Source organism: Pelophylax lessonae (genome assembly GCF_965119305.1).
Source record: "Pelophylax lessonae genome assembly, chromosome: 12".
Lineage (NCBI taxonomy): Eukaryota > Metazoa > Chordata > Amphibia > Anura > Ranidae > Pelophylax > Pelophylax lessonae.
In genome coordinates, this window is record NC_138779.1 from 122118956 (window position 1) to 122138023 (window position 19068).

Below are 19068 nucleotides of genomic sequence, written 5' to 3' on the forward strand. Positions count from 1 at the left end.
TGGCAAACTAGGCGGGAAAGGGAAAAATCTTTTCAGCCCTGGATGGCTTGTGAGTGCCAAACACCCCCATTTTTATTTATGGATTGTCTTCAGATTTGGTAGTAATTTCTTTTGCATTTGCGCGCTATTCTTTTTTAATATACATGTCTTTTGGTTCATAGCTGCAGCAGCTTTAGAAATACATGGGTATGCTCCCCCAAAAAATTTTTGCCTGCTTAGTGCCAAACATAACCTGCGCCACAGATGCAGCCGTGTCCTCCAATTTCAGGGTCTCACGCACAGAAACAACCAGTGCGTCTACCAGCGCCTTATCTTGCGCGGAAGTGGAGGTAGAGATGTCATCCTCACTATCAGAGGAGACAGGGCACGAGGTAGCAGACCCGCATCTGCGGTGGCTAAGTCAGACTCAGAATCTGAGACATCAGATGAGGCAGGGGTGGGCGGAGGGCGTTTCTTAGCACCTCGCCCTTTAAAGGCCACCTCCACCCAGGACACTAATGCTTCCAGAATCAGCAAAATTGCATCGGTAGACAGCTGAGATCTGGAGGGCCCTGCTGCCTCTGAGATGGGGTCAGATGGGGACACATGTTCTGCAGGGTCCATGTTGCACCAGGGGAACCCATCAGCAAAAGTTGAGAAAATGACAGAATTCAAGTCAAGTCCCAATGTGCTACAGCTCACCCCGAATGTCAGGCAACACGCTGAAAACCCCCAGCAGAGAGAAAGAGACCCCCAGAACTGTCCCAAAATGCAGCAGTAGGCCCAGAACGTCTGCACGTGTCAGCAGTAGCTCTCCAAAAGGAAATGAGCTCGGAAACTGCCCAGGGTAAAGGGAGGGGCTCCACCCACAGAACAACACCTCCAGGAACTACCATACAGATTCCTAGCAGAAAAATCCACCGCAAAATGGCTGAACTGCGTGTATCAAGATGGCGCCGATCTCCGCAGCACACGTGACTACAAGAAAATGGCGGCCCCGCACGGCGAGCGGAGCATCCCAAGACGCCACAATGTAATCGAGCTGCAGTGGGCCCTGTAAGTACAGACTGCGACCACCCCCCCCCCCCCGGCATGATTGTTCGGCCCTATTCAACCTGAGAATGTGGTCCTAGCCCCCGGGAGCAGGCCCAAAACAGCCCCCCGTGTGGTGGGGGTGGGGAAGGATAGACTAGGGTGTGCATAACAGGACAGAGGGGAACCCGGGATTGAGGGTTGGACCGTCCTAAAGGAGAGGCCCGCGTCCACACCCAAAATCCGCCAGGGGGGAAAAAGGGGGGAACATTTACCAGGAACACAGACGGGCACCACCTCCTGACAGAACCCTCTCCGTCGAAGTGGGGAGGGGGGCTGGCAGCCAAATAGGTAGGCTGGGACTCAGGCCTAGACCCAGTCGTGTGCGACCTGGCGAGACTCCTAACTCACGGGGCCAGTCACTGTCCATTGGGACTATGTCGCGGCCGACCCAGCGCGGAGCTAAGGTGTGTGCATGCTCGCTGGCCGGCTGGGGTGACCAATGGATCTATACATCCAGCCCGTAGCCCAGATGCGGCATAGTTGCTCGTAGAACTCACAGGAAAAAATCCAGAGAAAGCTAGCTAAAAAATTATCTACATAGAAAAAAAAAAAAAAAAAATTTCCACCAGGACCAGAGATCCCAGCAGTGAACTAGGTCCTTACTCCTGACTAGGCAGATTAAAACTGACATCCTATGCAGGAAGAGAGAGGGTATACCCCCCTGGGACTGCCCATAGGCGTAGCCAGAACTTTTTTTATACCTAGTGTCCTACTCCTGTAGAAGGCAGTATAACCCTACTGGTATGCATCAGAGGACTGCATTCGTCAATGAATGATAGAGAAATATTTTTTTATTGTCGTCTGAGAGCCATTGGGAAGCCTGGCAGAAGACCTAGCCTAATGGTAGCAATATAAATATTCCTGAATTGTGAGAGTAATTACCCTTGTGGGCAGCAAACATTTCTATGTCCAGCTGCTAAGAAAAAGTATGTGAACCCTTTGGAATGGATTTCTGCACAAATTGGTCATAAAATGTCATCTGATCATCATCTAAGTCACAACAATAGACAATAACAGTCTGCTTAAACTAATAACACACAAAGAATGAAATGTTGCCATGTTTTTATTGAACACACCATATAAACATTCACAGTGTAGGTGGAAAAAGTATGTGAACCCCTAGACTAATGACATCTCCAAGAGCTAATTGGAGTGAGATGTCAGCCAACTGGAGTCCAATCAATGAGATGAGATTGGAGGTGTTGGTTACAGCTGCCCTGCCCTATAAAAAAAAAAAAAAAAAACACACACCAGTTCTGGGTTTGCTTTTCACAAGAAGCATTGCTTGATGTGAATGATGCCTCGCACAAAAGAGCTCTCAGAAGACCTACGATTAAGAATTGTTGACTTGCATAAAGCTGGAAAGGGTTATAAAAGTATCTCCAAAAGCCTTGCTGTTCATCAGTCCACGGTAAGACAAATTGTCTATAAATGGAGAAAGTTCAGCACTGCTGCTACTCTCCCTAGGAGTGGCCGTCCTGTAAAGATGACTGCAAGAGCACAGCGCAGACTGCTCAATGAGGTGAAGAAGAATCCTAGAGTGTCAGCTAAAGACTTACAAAAGTTACTGGCAGATTCTAACATCCCTGTTAGCGAATCTACAATACGTAAAACACTAAACAAGAATGGATTTCATGGGAGGATACCACAGAGGAAGCCACTGCTGTCCAAACAAAACATTGCTGCACGTTTACAGTTTGCACAAGAGCACCTGAATGTTCCACAGCAGTACTTGCAAAATATTCTGTGGACAGATGAAACCAAAGTTGAATTGTTTGGAAGAAACACACAACACTGTGTGGCGAAAAAGAGGCACAGCACACCAACATCAAAACATCATCCCAACTGTGAAGTATGGTGGTGGGGGCATCGTGGTTTGGGGCTGCTTTGCTGTGTCAGGGCCTGAACGGATTGCGATCATCAAAGGAAAAATTAATTACCAAGTTTATCAAGACATTTTGCAGGACAACTTAAGGCCATCTGTCTACCAGCTGAAGCTCAATAGAAGATGGGTGTTGGAACAGGACAATGGCCCAAACAAGTAAATCAACAACAGAATGGCTTAAACAGAAGAAAATACGCCTTCTGAAGTGGCCCAGTCAGAGTCCTGACCTCAACCCGATTGAAATGCTGTGGCGTGACCTCAAGAAAGCGATTCACACCAGACATCCCAAGATTATTGCTGAACTGAAACAGTTCTGTAAAGAGGAATGGTCAAGCATTACTCCTGATCGTTGTGCACGTCTGATCTGCAACTACAGGAAATGTTTGGTTGAAGTTATTGCTGCCAAAGGAGGTTCAACCAGTTATTAAATCCAAGGGTTCACATACTTTTTCCACCTGCACTGTGAATGTTTACATGGTGTGTTCAATAAAAATATGGCAGCATTTCATTCTTTGTGTGTTATTAGTTTAAGCAGACTGTGATTGTCTATTGTTTTGACTTAGATGATGATCAGATCACATTTTATGATCAATTTGTGCAGAAATACATATCATTCCAAAGGGTTCACATACTTTTTCTTGCAGCTGTAGTTCTGTTCCCTTTGTTTTGCTCAGGGTGCAGTTTGTTTAATGAGATTAAATAATTGAGGTTTCCTAAGCCAACATGTTTTTTTATTTCTGGTTCCTAAATAGACCAAAGATTAGCTTATACAATTTCTTCTTTCGTGATTAAAAAAGTAAAAGACAACAAATGAGGAGGGTGAGGTTTTGCAACTACAGACTAACAAGCAGAAGAGTTCTCAAGTGCTACTGATAATAAAGCAAATCATTTTAGAATTTATTTTGTGCAGATGTCAGTTCTTACCATTTTTCTTCCTCTGGTGGCTGTGATGAGAGTCTGTAATACGAAATGAAGAGGTGTTAAGAAGAAAAATGGACTGCCACACAGCAAATAACTAGTTTTAACATTTTTGATTTGATGCAGACTTCCGAAATGTTAAGAACTTGTTTCTACATACCAATAGCAGCCAACTAGCCACTAAACATAAATCAAACTCTATTGGATTCTACATAAACATACTTAAAGTGAACCCCGTTTTGCCTATTTAAAGCAAATGAAAAGGTTCACCTAAAGTAGAACTACAGTATTTTAATAAGGGAGGGCTATAACCCCTGGCAGTTTTTTTTTTTTCGCCCAATGGGGAGATTTCCCTTCACTTCCTGTCCCCTAGCCAAAACAGGAAGTGAAAGCAAATTCATGCAGATTAAGAGAATAATATGGGACTGCCAAGCTATTTGTCTGTTTCTTTTAACATTTGCTCTGTAGCTAAATACACACACAAAAAAAAAACATCTTACAACAGAAGCCATTTTAATAATAATTAAAAGGCTGGACAAATTCCAGTAACAAGGTTGTTGTGGCCACTAGAAAAAGTCCCCTGGCAAATAGGATGTCCTACCCGTAATTTCCCACTTTCAAGGTTCACATGATTCATTCTAGTGCATTTCTGTGTTTGTATTTTTGATGCATTCCAGTGTATTTTTTACTCTTTTTTTTTCATCGTCTCAATTAAAGATGTGCTTTCCAGTGCATTTTTTATGCATTTTGCTGTGTTCCAGCAGCCTTTTATACAGAAAAAAAAGCAGCATGTTCTACTTTTGACTGCACTGGTGTGAACTAGAGCCATTGGAATACATGGAAAACACTGTGCATTCGTTTTTGATGCAGAATAAAAATGCACTGGACCGTATCTGGGGGGGGGAACCAGTCTTGATACGTTTTTGCAAGGCAACTGAACATTATGTGCAAGCAATGCGAGGAAGAACCATGGAGGAAGAGAGAAGCTCATTCCTCCGGACCCCTTTCTTCGTATATTAAGGCAGTGATGTAGGTAAGGCAGGAAAGAGATTGCCTTACATGAATCATGTGTTTGTCCTTGTCATCTGATCCACCAGACCTCCTCTAAGCCAGGGGGCCTTCCTGCCTAAGCCCTGACACATGGATATGCTAGACCAGATCATTAATTCTTTTACTTCCAGGTATATACACTGTAGCTGAATGAACAAACTACAAGGCTGGACAAAACCCAGGTAAACCGATTGATTAAAAAAACATGAGTCCCCCATGGTTAGCTTCCTCTTTCATGACAGAAGTGTAGGGTAAGCCAGATTCCTCTCCCTGAAACCAGCAGTTGCCCACTTGATAGATATGCCTGTGAAGGGAAGCTTTGTGATTGATGACCACTACTATGCTCGGTCAGTGATAGTACTGGGGTAATCAAACATCATACCACCAAGATGCTCACTAGAGCTAGGTATTACTGGGAGGGGTTAGAATACAGTATGGTTGCAGTAGAAAGCAAGGGAATATATTTAATTTCTGTGGGGAGCAAGCAGTATATATGGTGCTGTAATGGTGGGGAAACTGCTGTGGGGATAGAGGACAGGGTATGTGTAACAACCACAGGCAGAGGGGTACTGTATATTGAGGTTGTGTTAAGGGGGTTAGAGAACTTTATATGAGTGCTATGTAAAAGGAGAGTCCCCAACATAGGCAAATAAACAACTCTCCTTTCACAAAGCCCCAGTCAGTCAGAGGGGCGAAACGCATAGGAAGAGGGGTATACATGCCCCCCCCCCCCGTCTCGTGGTCCACAGTTTGTGTCTGTACCGGCTACGCTGGCCAAATTGACGGTATTCGTGAAATCCATGAAGGCATACATCAAAGAGAAGGTCCATGCATTGCAACCAGCAGCATACAGTACAGGAGAGCAGGCACTCTGAAGGATATATAAACTTTAACTTCAAAAGTATCTAGCACCAAAGACTGGACATTTCTATCATTATGGAGGCTCAGCTGGAGTCGTGATCGATAGACTGGAGTGGTGAGCGGGCAACTAATATCTATTTTTTTGCATGAGCAGTGCCTAATATCTGACAGGATGTTCACCTTGCGGTGTTACGTCAAGATAGACATCATTCCTGCTTAATGTTGGCTGGTCACAGAGTGTTACAGGAAGAAATACTATACTATTGTCTTGATTGACTAGAGACGGCCGGATCTAAACTTTCTGTATACCTGGACTTGGCCAATACAAAAACGGTGTTCCATCTAGTTCATTTGCACATGCAGTATAGAACCAAGGTTGCACATACACATGCAGAAAGCCGACACACTTCAATCCCTCACAAGCACCACCCCCCTAGTTGAGGTCAATCAGCCACTGAGTGTCTCTAACAGCAGAAGCTACAATTGCATAGCAGGCTGGACCAAACAGGATGGCGTAGGAGCCATTTGAGAGATATGATTTTTTGAGACCAATGGGCTAGAATGATATGTTGATTTACCTTGAGTAGGAGTGATCATCTTGAGGACATTAAAGAGGAAGTAAACCCTCCTCTGCAAGTTGTACCTATAGGTAAGCCTATGATAAGCTATGATTACCTATAGGTACTGTAAATATCTCCTAAACATGCACCGTTTAGGAGATATTTACCTTAAATGCAGCCAGTGACATCACTGGCGCATGCGCTCTGAAGGAACGGCCCCTGGTGCCGTGCCTTCAGAGCCCCGTGCCGTGACCGTACGCGTGGGAGTGACGTAATCGCGGGTCCAGCCAATCAGATGGCCGAATGCCGCGAACCCAGAAGAAGGGTGATAGAACATGTCACCCACGAGAGAGGTGAGCGGTCGGCACCTCGTTCTTCGGTATTTCATAATGTGCTAGTATGCAATGCATACTAGCTCATTATGTGTTTGTCTTTCAGGTGTACTTTAAAAAAAAAAAAAAAATGTGATGTACACAAACTCTTTAATTTATATGCCACTCGAACTGTCGAGTTAACAACTTTGAGTCATACACAATAGACACACATGCAGAAGGTTGGTTGATTATAGATCTCTCATGAGCACCACCTCCGGCAGAGGTCAATTCAGCTGCTGAGTGTTCTGTGGACACCAGCTTTTAGTATATAGCAGGCTGGACCCAACAGGAGTTTACAGGATGCACGCGAGATAAAAGTCTATTAAATCACAGACCAACATAGTAATGACAGGTCCCTTAGTAACAAAAGGGAGTCTTTGGGGAAATATTTTCTCTTTTCCTCACAATATTCCAACCTGCATTGTTACACGTCCATGCATTAATAGTTCTGATTTCGTTCATCACACATATCAGTCTATAGTCCTGCAAACATCACCTTTGGAGTACACCGCTGCTACATTGTAGTCTTTTTAATGCTACTTTGTGTCAGTGTGTAACAGAGTGAATTGGACACAATTGACTCCACAGGCAAAGTGAACCAGCAGGCAGATATCACATTGAACACAGGCTTTCAGCCAAATCAGTCACAATTAGATCATCCACACACAGATCATTGACACAAACCAGACCACCAAACCATCGAGGGGAGCCCTGTTTTTACTGTAGTGGGTTACAAGGGGGGGCTTCAAGTAGAGTGGGATTGTTCCCGGGATGACCAGAGTGGGGAGGGCTGTTTTGGGTGTACAGGAGGGGGGGGGGGGGGGAGTTTCAAGGGTGCCCAGTGAGGTTGAGGAGATATACCCCAAGTGGTTTTGTGAGGAGGGGTTCCTCATCTTTGCCATTGTTTTTTTACTTCTGTATGTCCAATAAATTCTAACATTTTGTATATTCCTTTGATGGTTGTTTTCTGAATGGAATACTGCCAAGAAATTGCTAACACGTTCCTAAGTGAGGCCTAGTCCTTACTGCTCACCTCCAATATCACAGGAGTGAGCTAGCAAATGCTGAGCTTAGAGCTACTGCACGAGGAGAGAAAGAGAGCAAGTTAGGGGGTTTGAATCAGAGAAAAAGCTTGCTCCTGCGATTGTGAAGGTGAGAAGTAATGACTAGGTCTCACTTAGCAACCTCCTGTGATTATTCCAGCCAAACGTTAGGAGGTATGTAAATGGCTTACATCTATAGTAAGGGTATTATTCAACTTTAGTCAAACCTTTAAGAAAATCAATGGTTTACTTAAACTCAAAACAGAGATAAACTTACAAAATGTCATCAATTTTCTGCAAAATTGGTTCAGCGCAGAGTCTTTCTTTTTCAAGTGTCTGGCGTTCTCTGGAGCGTTCGGCATCAAGTTTTGCAAGTTCACTCTCTGCTAAGGTCAGTCCCATGCTACGTTTCTGTCTGTCAGACAAAGTGAATTTAGAGCTGAGTTTTGTTATTTCCACATTATATTTTTTATTGCGTCTGGTCAACACACAAAAAATGAATGTTACCTGAAGTCTTCTAAGAGTTTCTGTACTTCTGGGAACACTTTATCCTGCACAGTGTGGACATACTGTCGAAGCAAATCTTCGGGTATTAATTCTGGTCGCCTTTTTTCTGTGAAAGGAAACATACAATTCAGTGCACAGATATTTCAGATATAGTCCCCCTCCTGCCCTCTATTATTATACGTGAACAGACTATCTTTTTAGTGAACAGTACCATTTTGAAACGTAATGTACTCCAAGCTTTTTTATGTCCACCAATTATTCATATTATATATATTTTATTACATGAAAGATACTGTTTTGTTTTACAACAGGTATGAGCACTGAAATAAGAGTGATGCATTCTGCACCTCGTATTTTTATTCTCAGACTAATTAAGCTCTCATTTCCAATCATCTTCTCTATAAATCCTTAGTCTGTCTTATACTGTATGTTCATCAGAATGTGGGGATGTGACCAAGGATCTCACAAATCCATTAATCAGCAGGTAATAAAGCTTTCCCTTTTTTATTGCTGTCCTCTGCTTCAGGTGCCCCCAATCCATCTTTATAGCCCTGACAGAAGATGTTTAAATTTCTTTTGTGCTCAGTTTAAACACCAGAGCAGTGCATCATATTCAGCTGCCCTCCCATGGTAACCATACCAAGAGCCCATTCCTGCTTATGTTTATTCCTTTGAAAGGAAATGTGTTGAAAGATATAGGTGGCTATTGTGGACCGCCTTATAAACTGCTAGTTGTTAGTCATGCAGAGAGACCTGAGATAAATATGCAGATTGGGAAATTTTACTTCACCAGCTTTTTAACGGTCCCAAAGCAGTGACTTTTTTTTATTAATACAATTTCTATTAATTTTCCAATTATACAAACAAAATACTTTATTCATTATCTTCCCTTATCCTCTACCCCCCTCCCCCCATCATCACTCTTTCTCCTTTCACATATGATATATTTGTTTTCTTTTCCTCTTTCCTTTTAACCCAGTCTCTTATCATTAGGCTTTCTGAAGAATCAAATATCTTGCTGCATTAGGTGAGGTATCACTGATTTCTTATATTGCTTTGCTGTACGTTTAGTGTTGTGAACTAAAAGCGGTTTTAAACCGCTGCATTTTTTTTTGTTACCTGCAAGGCAAAGGCATAATGTGCTAGTATGCATCACATACTAGCTCATTATGGTAAACTTACCTGAAAACAAAGCGTTCCAGCCATGTGATCGCTGGAGACAGCGTACATCTATACCCAGTCTTCCTCCTGGGTTCGCGGCTCTGGCTCTGTGACTGGCCGGGGCCACGATGACGGGCACATTGCTCTGTAGAAAAGGCACAGGCAGCCATTCCTTCAGAGCGCATGCGCCAATGACGCAACTGGCTGCTAGATCTGTAAGTATCTCCTAAACAGTGCATGTTTACACTATCTATAGATAAGCCTTATTATAGGCTTATCTATAGCTAAAACAAAGGTGGAAGTTGCTTCCTCCTAAATAAGTTCCTGGGTCTTTAGGCATACTCATTTCTGTATTTTTCTGTATCTGTTGTATAAATTTCCTGCCAAAATTTCGGTATTTTTGGGCATTCCCACCATATACGGGTCATTGTTCCACTTTCCCCACAACCTCTCCAACAAGATGATTTCTCCAGTTGATATGTGTGTACCTTGGTAGGTGTTATATACCATCTTGATATGCATTTAGAATTCATTTCTATCATGCTTATGTCTATTGCTATACCCCATGCCATCTTCAATATTTTCTCTCGCTCACTCCAAGTGGCCATAGCAGTGACTCAACCAGTATGTGGGTGTCTGTGACTCAAACAGTATTAAAAGAAGAGGAAACTCTCTCAGGGGACTAGCATTTTCAAAAAGCATGTTGGGAATCATGGCCCAACTATTTTCCTATTAAATGATTTCCCTTTACTCAGTTTTAGGTCCCATTCACACAGCCGTAAAATTTTTTACTGATATTATTACACGTATTTCCCAGGGAAAATGTTCCTGTGTAAATAAGTAAAATACATGCGTACAGATGCGTTTAAAAATGTATTGAAGCATATGCATACATAATTTAATATGATAAATTATTTTGCCCTTCTGTGTAGACTAAATTTACGTGATTACAAATGCACATACACATACACACACACACATATTTATATATATATATATATTTACACACACACATATATATATATATATATATATATATACACATACATATGCGTTTATACATGTGAGCGGGTATAGCGCATGTTCCTAGAGGCAGATTCTGCGTTATGGATCTGAAAGCAGCTGACGTTTACACAACTGTGTGACTGGCTCCACTGAAAATAGTGCAGCTGCATTCAGATCCGTAAATAAAAAACACTTGTATATGTGTTTTTTTATGGCCATGTGAATGAAGCATTATACTCGTATTTGGTACATGAAAGTAGGGTAAATTCTGTACCTCTACAGGACATCAGACAATAAAAACTTGATTATTTTTGTTCTGTGTCCACCAAAAAATTGTTAGCTACTGTATTAGTAGCTGGCGAGTTCTTAAAATTTAGTGACTTGGTCACTGTAAATCTAGGTATACACATGTTGGTTCTTGCCGTGTTTGCGCTGGCATAGCAGCTCATTAATTTGAATGGGCTGCTGTACCTACAGGAAAGGCAGGAAAAAGGTCCTTTGCACCTTTTAAAATCACAACTAAGTAAAAGCGCCATGCAGTTTCCGGTGCCCAAAAATGCACTGTATTTTCAGATGTGTGGGGGTGCCATTAGGAATTAATGGTACTCACACGTGTCTGCCTTAAAGCAGCGATTTTTCCCTGTGGGTGCAGGAAGGTGTGAGATTTACATGCATTCTGCACCTGCACATATGTGAACCTAGCTTAAAGCCGTAATCATGCAAATAGCGTAGGTTAGTTCTAAGGGATCTCTTAAGGTTATAAAGATACTCAGTTGTGGGATAAATATAGATCAAGTGCCTGTGTAAAAACCAAAACACCATCTCCTTTGCTTCACTAGGTGACATAAGAAGCTAACTGTACGGACAAAAACTTCTTCTACATTGGTGAAGAAAAAACTTTTAGCATGCTTTAAGCAGTGTGCTTCCAGAGATCAAAGCCACTGAAGTAATTTATGGAAGAGTTAACAGAATCACTGACACTTACCCAACTCCAGTGCAAGATCTTCTGGGACGGAAACCCGAAGATTCTACAACAAAAAAATTAAATACACAAAAATCTGAAAATCACATATTTAAAAAAGAAAGTGTACAAGGGACAACACCACATACAGTATTTTCCTCCTTTAAAGATGTAAACTTGCCATGAGGACCTTTCCTTTTCTATAGTAAACTGAACACATTAGAAAGTCCATATAACTAATATAAGCTCATAAAAACAGCTACTAGATTTCTGTATGTGTGATTATTTGATTGCCTGGCTTCTTATGTGCTCCTGCATAGTTAACTTAATCTGGCAGTACGCTACCTGCAATCATCCACTCCAGCTCCAAGTCAAAGTGCTAGCATCAACTTCGCTGTCATTGTACCATGTAATTATAGGAATGCCAGCAGACGCTCGTGTATAAGGAGAACCACTAAATTTCAGAACACAAGGTTTATGAAAAGTTCCAAGTAAATCCATGTAACTTTCGGTGCCTGCTTCTACATTTCACATATTCTCAAGTTTGAAATATTTACTTTAAAATAATTGAAAACACCAAAACATAACAATTCTAAAACTGTAATTTCCTGCATTGTAATGCTAGGATACAGCCAAACATGAAGTTTAATTTGCGTGTTTTCCCACGTATGTCTCTTTGCAGTCACATTGGAAATCATCCACATACAATAAAAGGGGGGAGCTTTGGGTACTCCCTTTAGCCTAAAGATGAAAGACTGAAGCTGGTTACAAAAGATACTGTAAGCTAGTTCAGTCAATACAGGCAAAGGATGCATGTTAAAGGCCCCATAGACGGTGCAATAGAACAAAATGCCCAGCAAGTACCACCAAGTTCAACAAGTGGGTTCAAATATTGTCAGAACTGGAAAGAAAACATCAGCCAAACAATACCTGCATCATTATAGATGCAGTCACTGTTCAGCAGCACCACTGTATTCAGGGAGATGCCTGAATAGAATAGCTGGCAGTAAAGGTTCCTCCTGTCTCACTGTTACTGTGGATAAGGGAACTGATCAATTTTCTTTTGCTCAGCCTGTGGCATGAATGAAAGAAAAATTTAGCTCTGTATGACCAGCTTAGTTCGGATCATATACAGATAACAAGCACTTTTTAGGTTCAACCACACAAGCTTATTGCACAAACCTGGTTAAAAAAATTAAGCAAACTGGGTTGTTTCAGGTGTCGTAATCTCAACCATGATAGAAAAACAACAATTAGAGCCCTTTCACACTGAGGCGCTTAAAAACTGCCCATAAAAACACTGAGCACCTTTGCTGAGTTTTTTAGGCGCTTTTAAGCAGTTATCATGCACTTTTTTTCTTAAAGACACTTGACTCAAGAACTGCTTTAAGAACCATTTTGAAGTGCTTTCTCATTCATTTCATTTGAAAGGAGCGTTTTTGAGGTGCTTTTTTTTTTAGCTCTCCAAACATGCTCAAAAGATGCTGCTTGGCCATAATGGTAACCAGGATGAATAGAGGGGAAGATTAATGAACTAACCACTTGAACCGCTAATGGGCACGCAGACTGCAATAAAAGCCTGACGAGAGTTATAATCTATTTCCCCTCAATCCAAAGCTTAAAAAAAAAAAAAAAAACCTTTCGCCTTTAGTTATACTTAAAAACTATAGTATGGTGCACCCCATGTGCAAGCAGCAATGAAAACCTTCTTTCAATAATGCGTACACTGCTCTGTAGAGTAAGGCCACATATACTGGTGCCTTCACACAACAGCAGTTTATTTGACTGGGCAAGCTGTTACCCAGTTGATCAGAACCCAGAGCTTGCCTGGTAGGTTCTAACACACAAAACATGCAGTCTGAGGGGACACCTTGAAAAGAGTGCAAGATGGAGGTTTCCAGTTAAAACCCCTTAAAAAGCTGTGTAACGGAACAGGGCACCCCTGAGCGGGTACCTCCGTTGACAGATGCTCCTAGTGCTTCCTGAGGGCTCCAAGCACTCCACCAGACACCGTAAGCACTTCAGACTCCACGAACCGCCGCAGCTTGGTTAGGGTCTTGGCATCTCCTACCCACCCTGGACCTACGACAAGGCTCCAGGTTCCTGTGGGTGAACCGCTCTTTCCCCAGAGAGTGCAGCACGAACAAGCTCTTACAAGAGCTCAGTGATTATCCAAGGGAGTATGGAGGACATAGCAATCCCTTGCAGCAGATTCCCCCAATAAGAGACAGAACTCTAGATTGAGGGTGAAGGAACTCAAGAACAACTTTATTGAACAAGACTTATATACAGAATTTGGAACATCCCGCCCCCTACAACCGCTTTCCTATTGGTCAATTGTAAAGTACCTGTGGTCCTCCTTCAGGTCCTCTTTAGCCATGCAAATGAGGACTTGAAAATGAGTCAGCAGGGATTGGTCCAATAGCTTGACCAGAAGGACTGCTATGTGCAATGAGACAGAAGCCCCCAGGGGGGCAATCAATGTACACAATAGCCAGACACAGAACAATGGGAGGTTATTAGCACTTAGCAATGCAAAAGGGCAATCCACATTCCCTCCCAATACACAACAAAAGGAATACCTGTCTGGCATTGAAAGATATCTAATATACACAGCATTTAGGAATTACAGATTTAATGGCAAATGGGAATAAATCTTAATATTTCTATATGGAGATATTGCTGGAAAATATGAAGCAATCCAAACCATTACTTATCTGTCTTTAAATTCCAGTGATTGTGAATACCGTAACAAGCTGGATTTGTTCAAAACTTCCAATTTTTTTTTTTTTTTTTTTTACCCCTTTGTTCTTTTAAGAGACATTTCATAGCTTGCACACCAATAAATGATCAGGACATATCACAAAAAAGACATAAAATACAGAGAAATTAAAGAAAAAATGTCTCACAGCTGTTCTCTCTAGGAAGAACTGGTAGATTTCCAGGAATACTCTGCGTGTCTCCTTTGGGTTTGTTTGCTTATAAAGGTCTCCATACAAGTAGCAGAGCTGGGCAATAAGAGAAGAGCATAGCATATCACTATGGCGTGACATTCACAAACAAAGAAATTAATCACAATTATAAATATTTTTTTTTAACATACCAATGGAGCAGGGTCAAACTGTGAAACCACATGGAACATAAAGACCGCAAGGTGAGCAGGATGAGTCTTCAACATATCCAAACTTAGGAAGCAACTACACTGATCGTTCACCTGCTGAAAGAAAATAAGAAACTTTATAATACCATTAAGGGCCCATTCTGACCTTGACATCCTCATGATTTGCATTAATGTGTGTTTTTTGCACACTGCATTAAGTTCATTAACATGAATCAAATTGCAATGCACAAAAACGTAAAAAAAAATGGACAGGCACCATTTTCTGCATGTGCACTGGAGCTGCTTTGCCTTACAATGTTGGGATGTTGCAATACACTAATGTGCATTACTTGTGTTGCAGTCAAACATGTTGCTACACATGTTACTGCAACCCTTCGATCTTAACACACTTTAAAAAGTTACCTTTATATAAATTATATCTTTATTTCTAGAAAAAAACATTACCAAGTGCTTTTATGACAGAGCATGCTGAGCTTTATAATAAAGTCAGAACTTTTTGACGGTTTCTTACTAAATGAAATTCCCTAGTAAGGTCGTATGCTTTCTCCAACTATATAAGTGTAATCTGATTTCCTGTTATTTGGGAACAGGCACAACATAGGGTCTATTTAAAATGTTTTCCCTCAAGATTCACACATTTTCTAATAGGATTCTAATATGTGAAACCTGTGCGAAACGGTGGTGACTCTTGCATGAAAACATTTATAATGAGACCCTATGAGCTCTCAGAACTGTTTAGCATAGCAGTTTGCTGGAAACTGTAAAATGTGAATTTATACATACATATTTATACACTTTGTGTGTGTGCAATATATATATATATATATATATATATATATATATATACACATACATACATACATACATACATACAGTGGGGATCGAAAGTTTTGGCACCCCAGGTAAAAATTTGTATTAATGTGCATAAAGAAGCCAAGGAAAGATGGAAAAATCTCCAAAAGGCATCAAATTACAGATTAGACATTATTATTATACAGGATTTATATAGCACCGACAGTTTGCGCAGCGCTTTACAATATGAGGGAATACAGTTACAATACAATTCAATACAGGAGGATTTAGGGGGCCCTGCTCGTTAGAGATTACAATCTAGAAGGGGCGTCAAGTGAAACTCTTATAATATGTCAACAAAAGTTAGATTTTATTTCCATCATTGACACTTTCAAAATTACACAAAACAAAAAAATGGCGTCTGCAAAAGTTTGGGCACCCTGCAGAATTTATAGCATGCACTGCCCCCTTTGCAAGGCTGAGACCTGCCAGTGTCATGGATTGTTCGCAATCATCGTCTGGGAAGACCCGGTGATGTCAATCTCAAAGGTTTTAAATGCCCAGACTCATCTGACCTTGCCCCAACAATCAGAACCATGGGATCTTCTAAGCAGTTGTCTAGAAAACTGAAACTGAAAATAGTTGATGCTCACAAAGCTGGAGAAGGCTATAAGAAGATATTAAAGTGTTTTCAGATGTCAATATCCTCTGTTCGGAATGTAAGAAATGGCAGTCATCAGGAACAGTGGAAGTTAAAGCAAGATCTGGAAGACCAAGAAAAATATCAGAAAAACTGAATTTTTGTAAAATCTTACCTGTAAAATTCCTTTCTCTGAGTCCTCCGACAGTCGCCGCCTCTCCATATTCGTCACAATGGGGTAATTGACCTTTGCTCCGTAGGAGTAGCTAGGCAACAGAATATGTCAATATTAAAGCTTTTAGCATATCCCACCCCCAGGGGGTGGTCCCCTCAGTCGATACCCTCCTGCTTCCTGTATCCATACCTCAGTTTCAGTAGAATAGCAGTAGAGTACATAAGCAAACCCCAAAAGAGGGGTGGGGGCGGCGACTGTCGGAGGACTCAGAGAAAGGAATTTTACAGGTAAGATTTTACAAAAATTCAGTTTTCTCTTACGTCCTCCGACAGTCGCCGCCTCTCCATATTCGTCACAATGGGGACGTCCCAAAGCAGTGCATACATGAGGGGTGGGAAACGCAGCCGCGCCTAAGGCAACGCCGGACCCACATCAGAGAAAGGAACCTTACCAAAGGAAGGAAACCAGCTGGGCAGCATGAAAAAAAACTTTGCTCAACAGGAGCAACAACCCAGGAAAAACAAATAACCCAGGGATAAAAACATCCCAAACAGCCAAGGGCCCAAAAACAAGGGACCCTGAGGTACTGCCGCACTAAGAACCTTGCGGCCAAAGGAAGCATCTGCCGATGCCTGAACATCCACTTTGTAGAACTTTGAGAAAGTGTGAACGGACGACCAAGTCGCCGCCTTACACACCTGGGCCACCGAGGCCCGATGATGACAGGCCCAAGACGCACTCAGCGATCTGGTAGAGTGCGCCTTCACAGGCATAGGGGGAACTTTTCCCTTCAAAGCATATGCCTGCTCAATAGTCTGTCTGATCCATTTGGCGATGGTAGAAGCCGACGCCGCCATGCCCTTCCGAGGCCCCTCTGGAAGGACAAAGAGAATCCGTCTTGCGAAAGGATTTTGTCGATGACAGGTAAACCCTGATCGCCCGAACAACATCCGAGTGTAAATCCACCTCCTTAGGATGTTTGGGCTTCGCGCAAAGTGAAGGCAAGACAATGTCCTCATTGAGGTGAAATTCCGAGATCCTCTTCGGAAGAAAAGAAGGGTTAGGTCGCAAGACCACCTTATCCAAGTGAATCACCAAATACGGAGACCTGCAGGACAAGGCCGCCAGCTCCGACACTCTGCGAGCCGAAGTGATCGCCACCAAAAAAGCGACCTTCTTAGACAACATGGGCAACGAGATCTCCCTGATCTTTTCAAAAGGAGCATGTTGCAACACGGACAGAACGAGGTTCAAGTCCCATGGAGGCAAAGGCTCCCTCCTAGGAGGGACCAGGTGTCGCACCCCTTGAACAAACGTGCTAACCAAGGAGTTAGACGCCACAGGACGTTGAAAAAGAACGGCCAGCGCAGAAATCTGACCCTTAATCGTGGCCAACGCCAAACGCTGGTCCACACCCGTTTGAAGGAAAGACAACACTCTAGACACCGAGTATGAGCGAGGGGAAAACCCCCTGGACTCACACCAGGCAAAATAGGCCTTCCAAGTACGGTAGTAAACCTTCCCCGAGGAGGTCTTTCTAGCGTTGATCAAAGTGTGAATGACCTCAGGGGAGAGACCCCTATCCCTCAGGACCTCGGTTTCAACAGCCAGGCCGTCAAAGCCAGCGACTGTAAAGCAGGATGGAATACCGGTCCTTGAGACAGAAGATCTTCTTGAAGAGGCAGACGCCATGGAGCGTCGACCGCCAGATTCACGAGGTCTGCGTACCAAGACCAGCGAGGCCAGTCTGGCGCCACCAGAATCACCGTGAGCGGTTCCGAGGACAACCTGCGAAGGAACCTGGATAGCAGCTGAATCGGTGGGAATGCATACATCAGGCAATATTGATGCCACGGAGCCACCAACGCGTCTGCCCAAGGATCGTGCGTCCTTGCCACGAACCTTCCCACCTTGTTGTTCAAACGAGACGCGAACAGGTCCACATCCGGAAGACCCCACTTCGCGCACAACATCTGGAAGACATCCGGGTGCAGTGACCATTCCCCCTGGTCCAGGGTCTGGCGACTCAGATAATCCGCCTGCCAGTTCTCCACCCCCGGAATGTGAACTGCCGATATCGCCGGGACGTGCGTCTCGGCCCAAGATAGAATGTCGGCCACCTCCCGGTGCCCCCTTGGTGGTTGATGTAGGCCACCGCTGTGGCATTGTCCGTCTGCACCCGAACCGGACGGCCCTGAAGCCTGTCCGTCCAACGCCGAAGGCAGAGATTTATCGCCCGCAATTCCAGAATGTTGATCGGAAGGGAGGATTCCCCCTCCGACCAAGTACCCTGGGCGGACAGAACGCCCAGGACACCACCCCAGCCCGACAGGCTGGCATCAGTGGCGATCACCGTCCACGAAAGAGGGCGAAAAGACTTGCCCCCCGACACCGCCGGGGATTGTAGCCACCACACAAGATCCCTTCTGGTGCGAGGACTCAACGAGATCTGAAGATCCAGAGATTGAGGTCGCCCGTCCCACCTGGACAGGATCTCCGCTTGGAGACCCCTCGTGTGAAACTGTGCAAAGGGAATCGCCTCGAAGGCCGAGACCATCAATCCCAGACACCGCATGCTCGTCCGGAGGGACGAGCACGGAACGTCCCTGAGGGACCTGACTTCTTCCTGAAGTGTCCTGAGCTTGTCTTCCGGCAGGAAGACCTTCGCCTGAACAGAGTCCAGAATCATTCCCAGGTAGGGAAGACGAACCGACGGACACAGCGTCGATTTTGGAAAGTTTATCGTCCAACCAAACTCCTGCAGAGTTTGCATCGTGACGGACAGGTCTTTCCCCAGACCCTGACTGGTCGCAGACCGAACCAGAATGTCGTCCAGATACCCCAGGACCGAGATGCCCTGGGCCCTCAATAAGGCCAGAACCGGTGCAAGCACCTTGGTGAACAACCGCAGAGCCGAAGCGAGACCAAAACGAAGCGCCAC

The 19068-nt window shown here is 43.5% G+C and overlaps 1 protein-coding gene across 1 annotated transcript in view; it reads right to left on the reverse strand.

Moving 5' to 3' along the window:
- ARHGEF12 (Rho guanine nucleotide exchange factor 12) overlaps positions 1 to 19068 on the reverse strand; it is a 506356-nt gene that overhangs the window by 227995 nt on the left and 259293 nt on the right. Inside the window, exons 14-19 of the mRNA XM_082273891.1 lie at positions 14503 to 14616; positions 14309 to 14407; positions 11424 to 11466; positions 8273 to 8378; positions 8043 to 8180; positions 3884 to 3916 (exon numbers count right to left, since the gene is read on the reverse strand). Of these exons, the coding sequence (XP_082130017.1) occupies positions 3884 to 3916; positions 8043 to 8180; positions 8273 to 8378; positions 11424 to 11466; positions 14309 to 14407; positions 14503 to 14616 (533 nt within the window). The remainder of the gene's footprint in view (positions 1 to 3883; positions 3917 to 8042; positions 8181 to 8272; positions 8379 to 11423; positions 11467 to 14308; positions 14408 to 14502; positions 14617 to 19068) is intronic.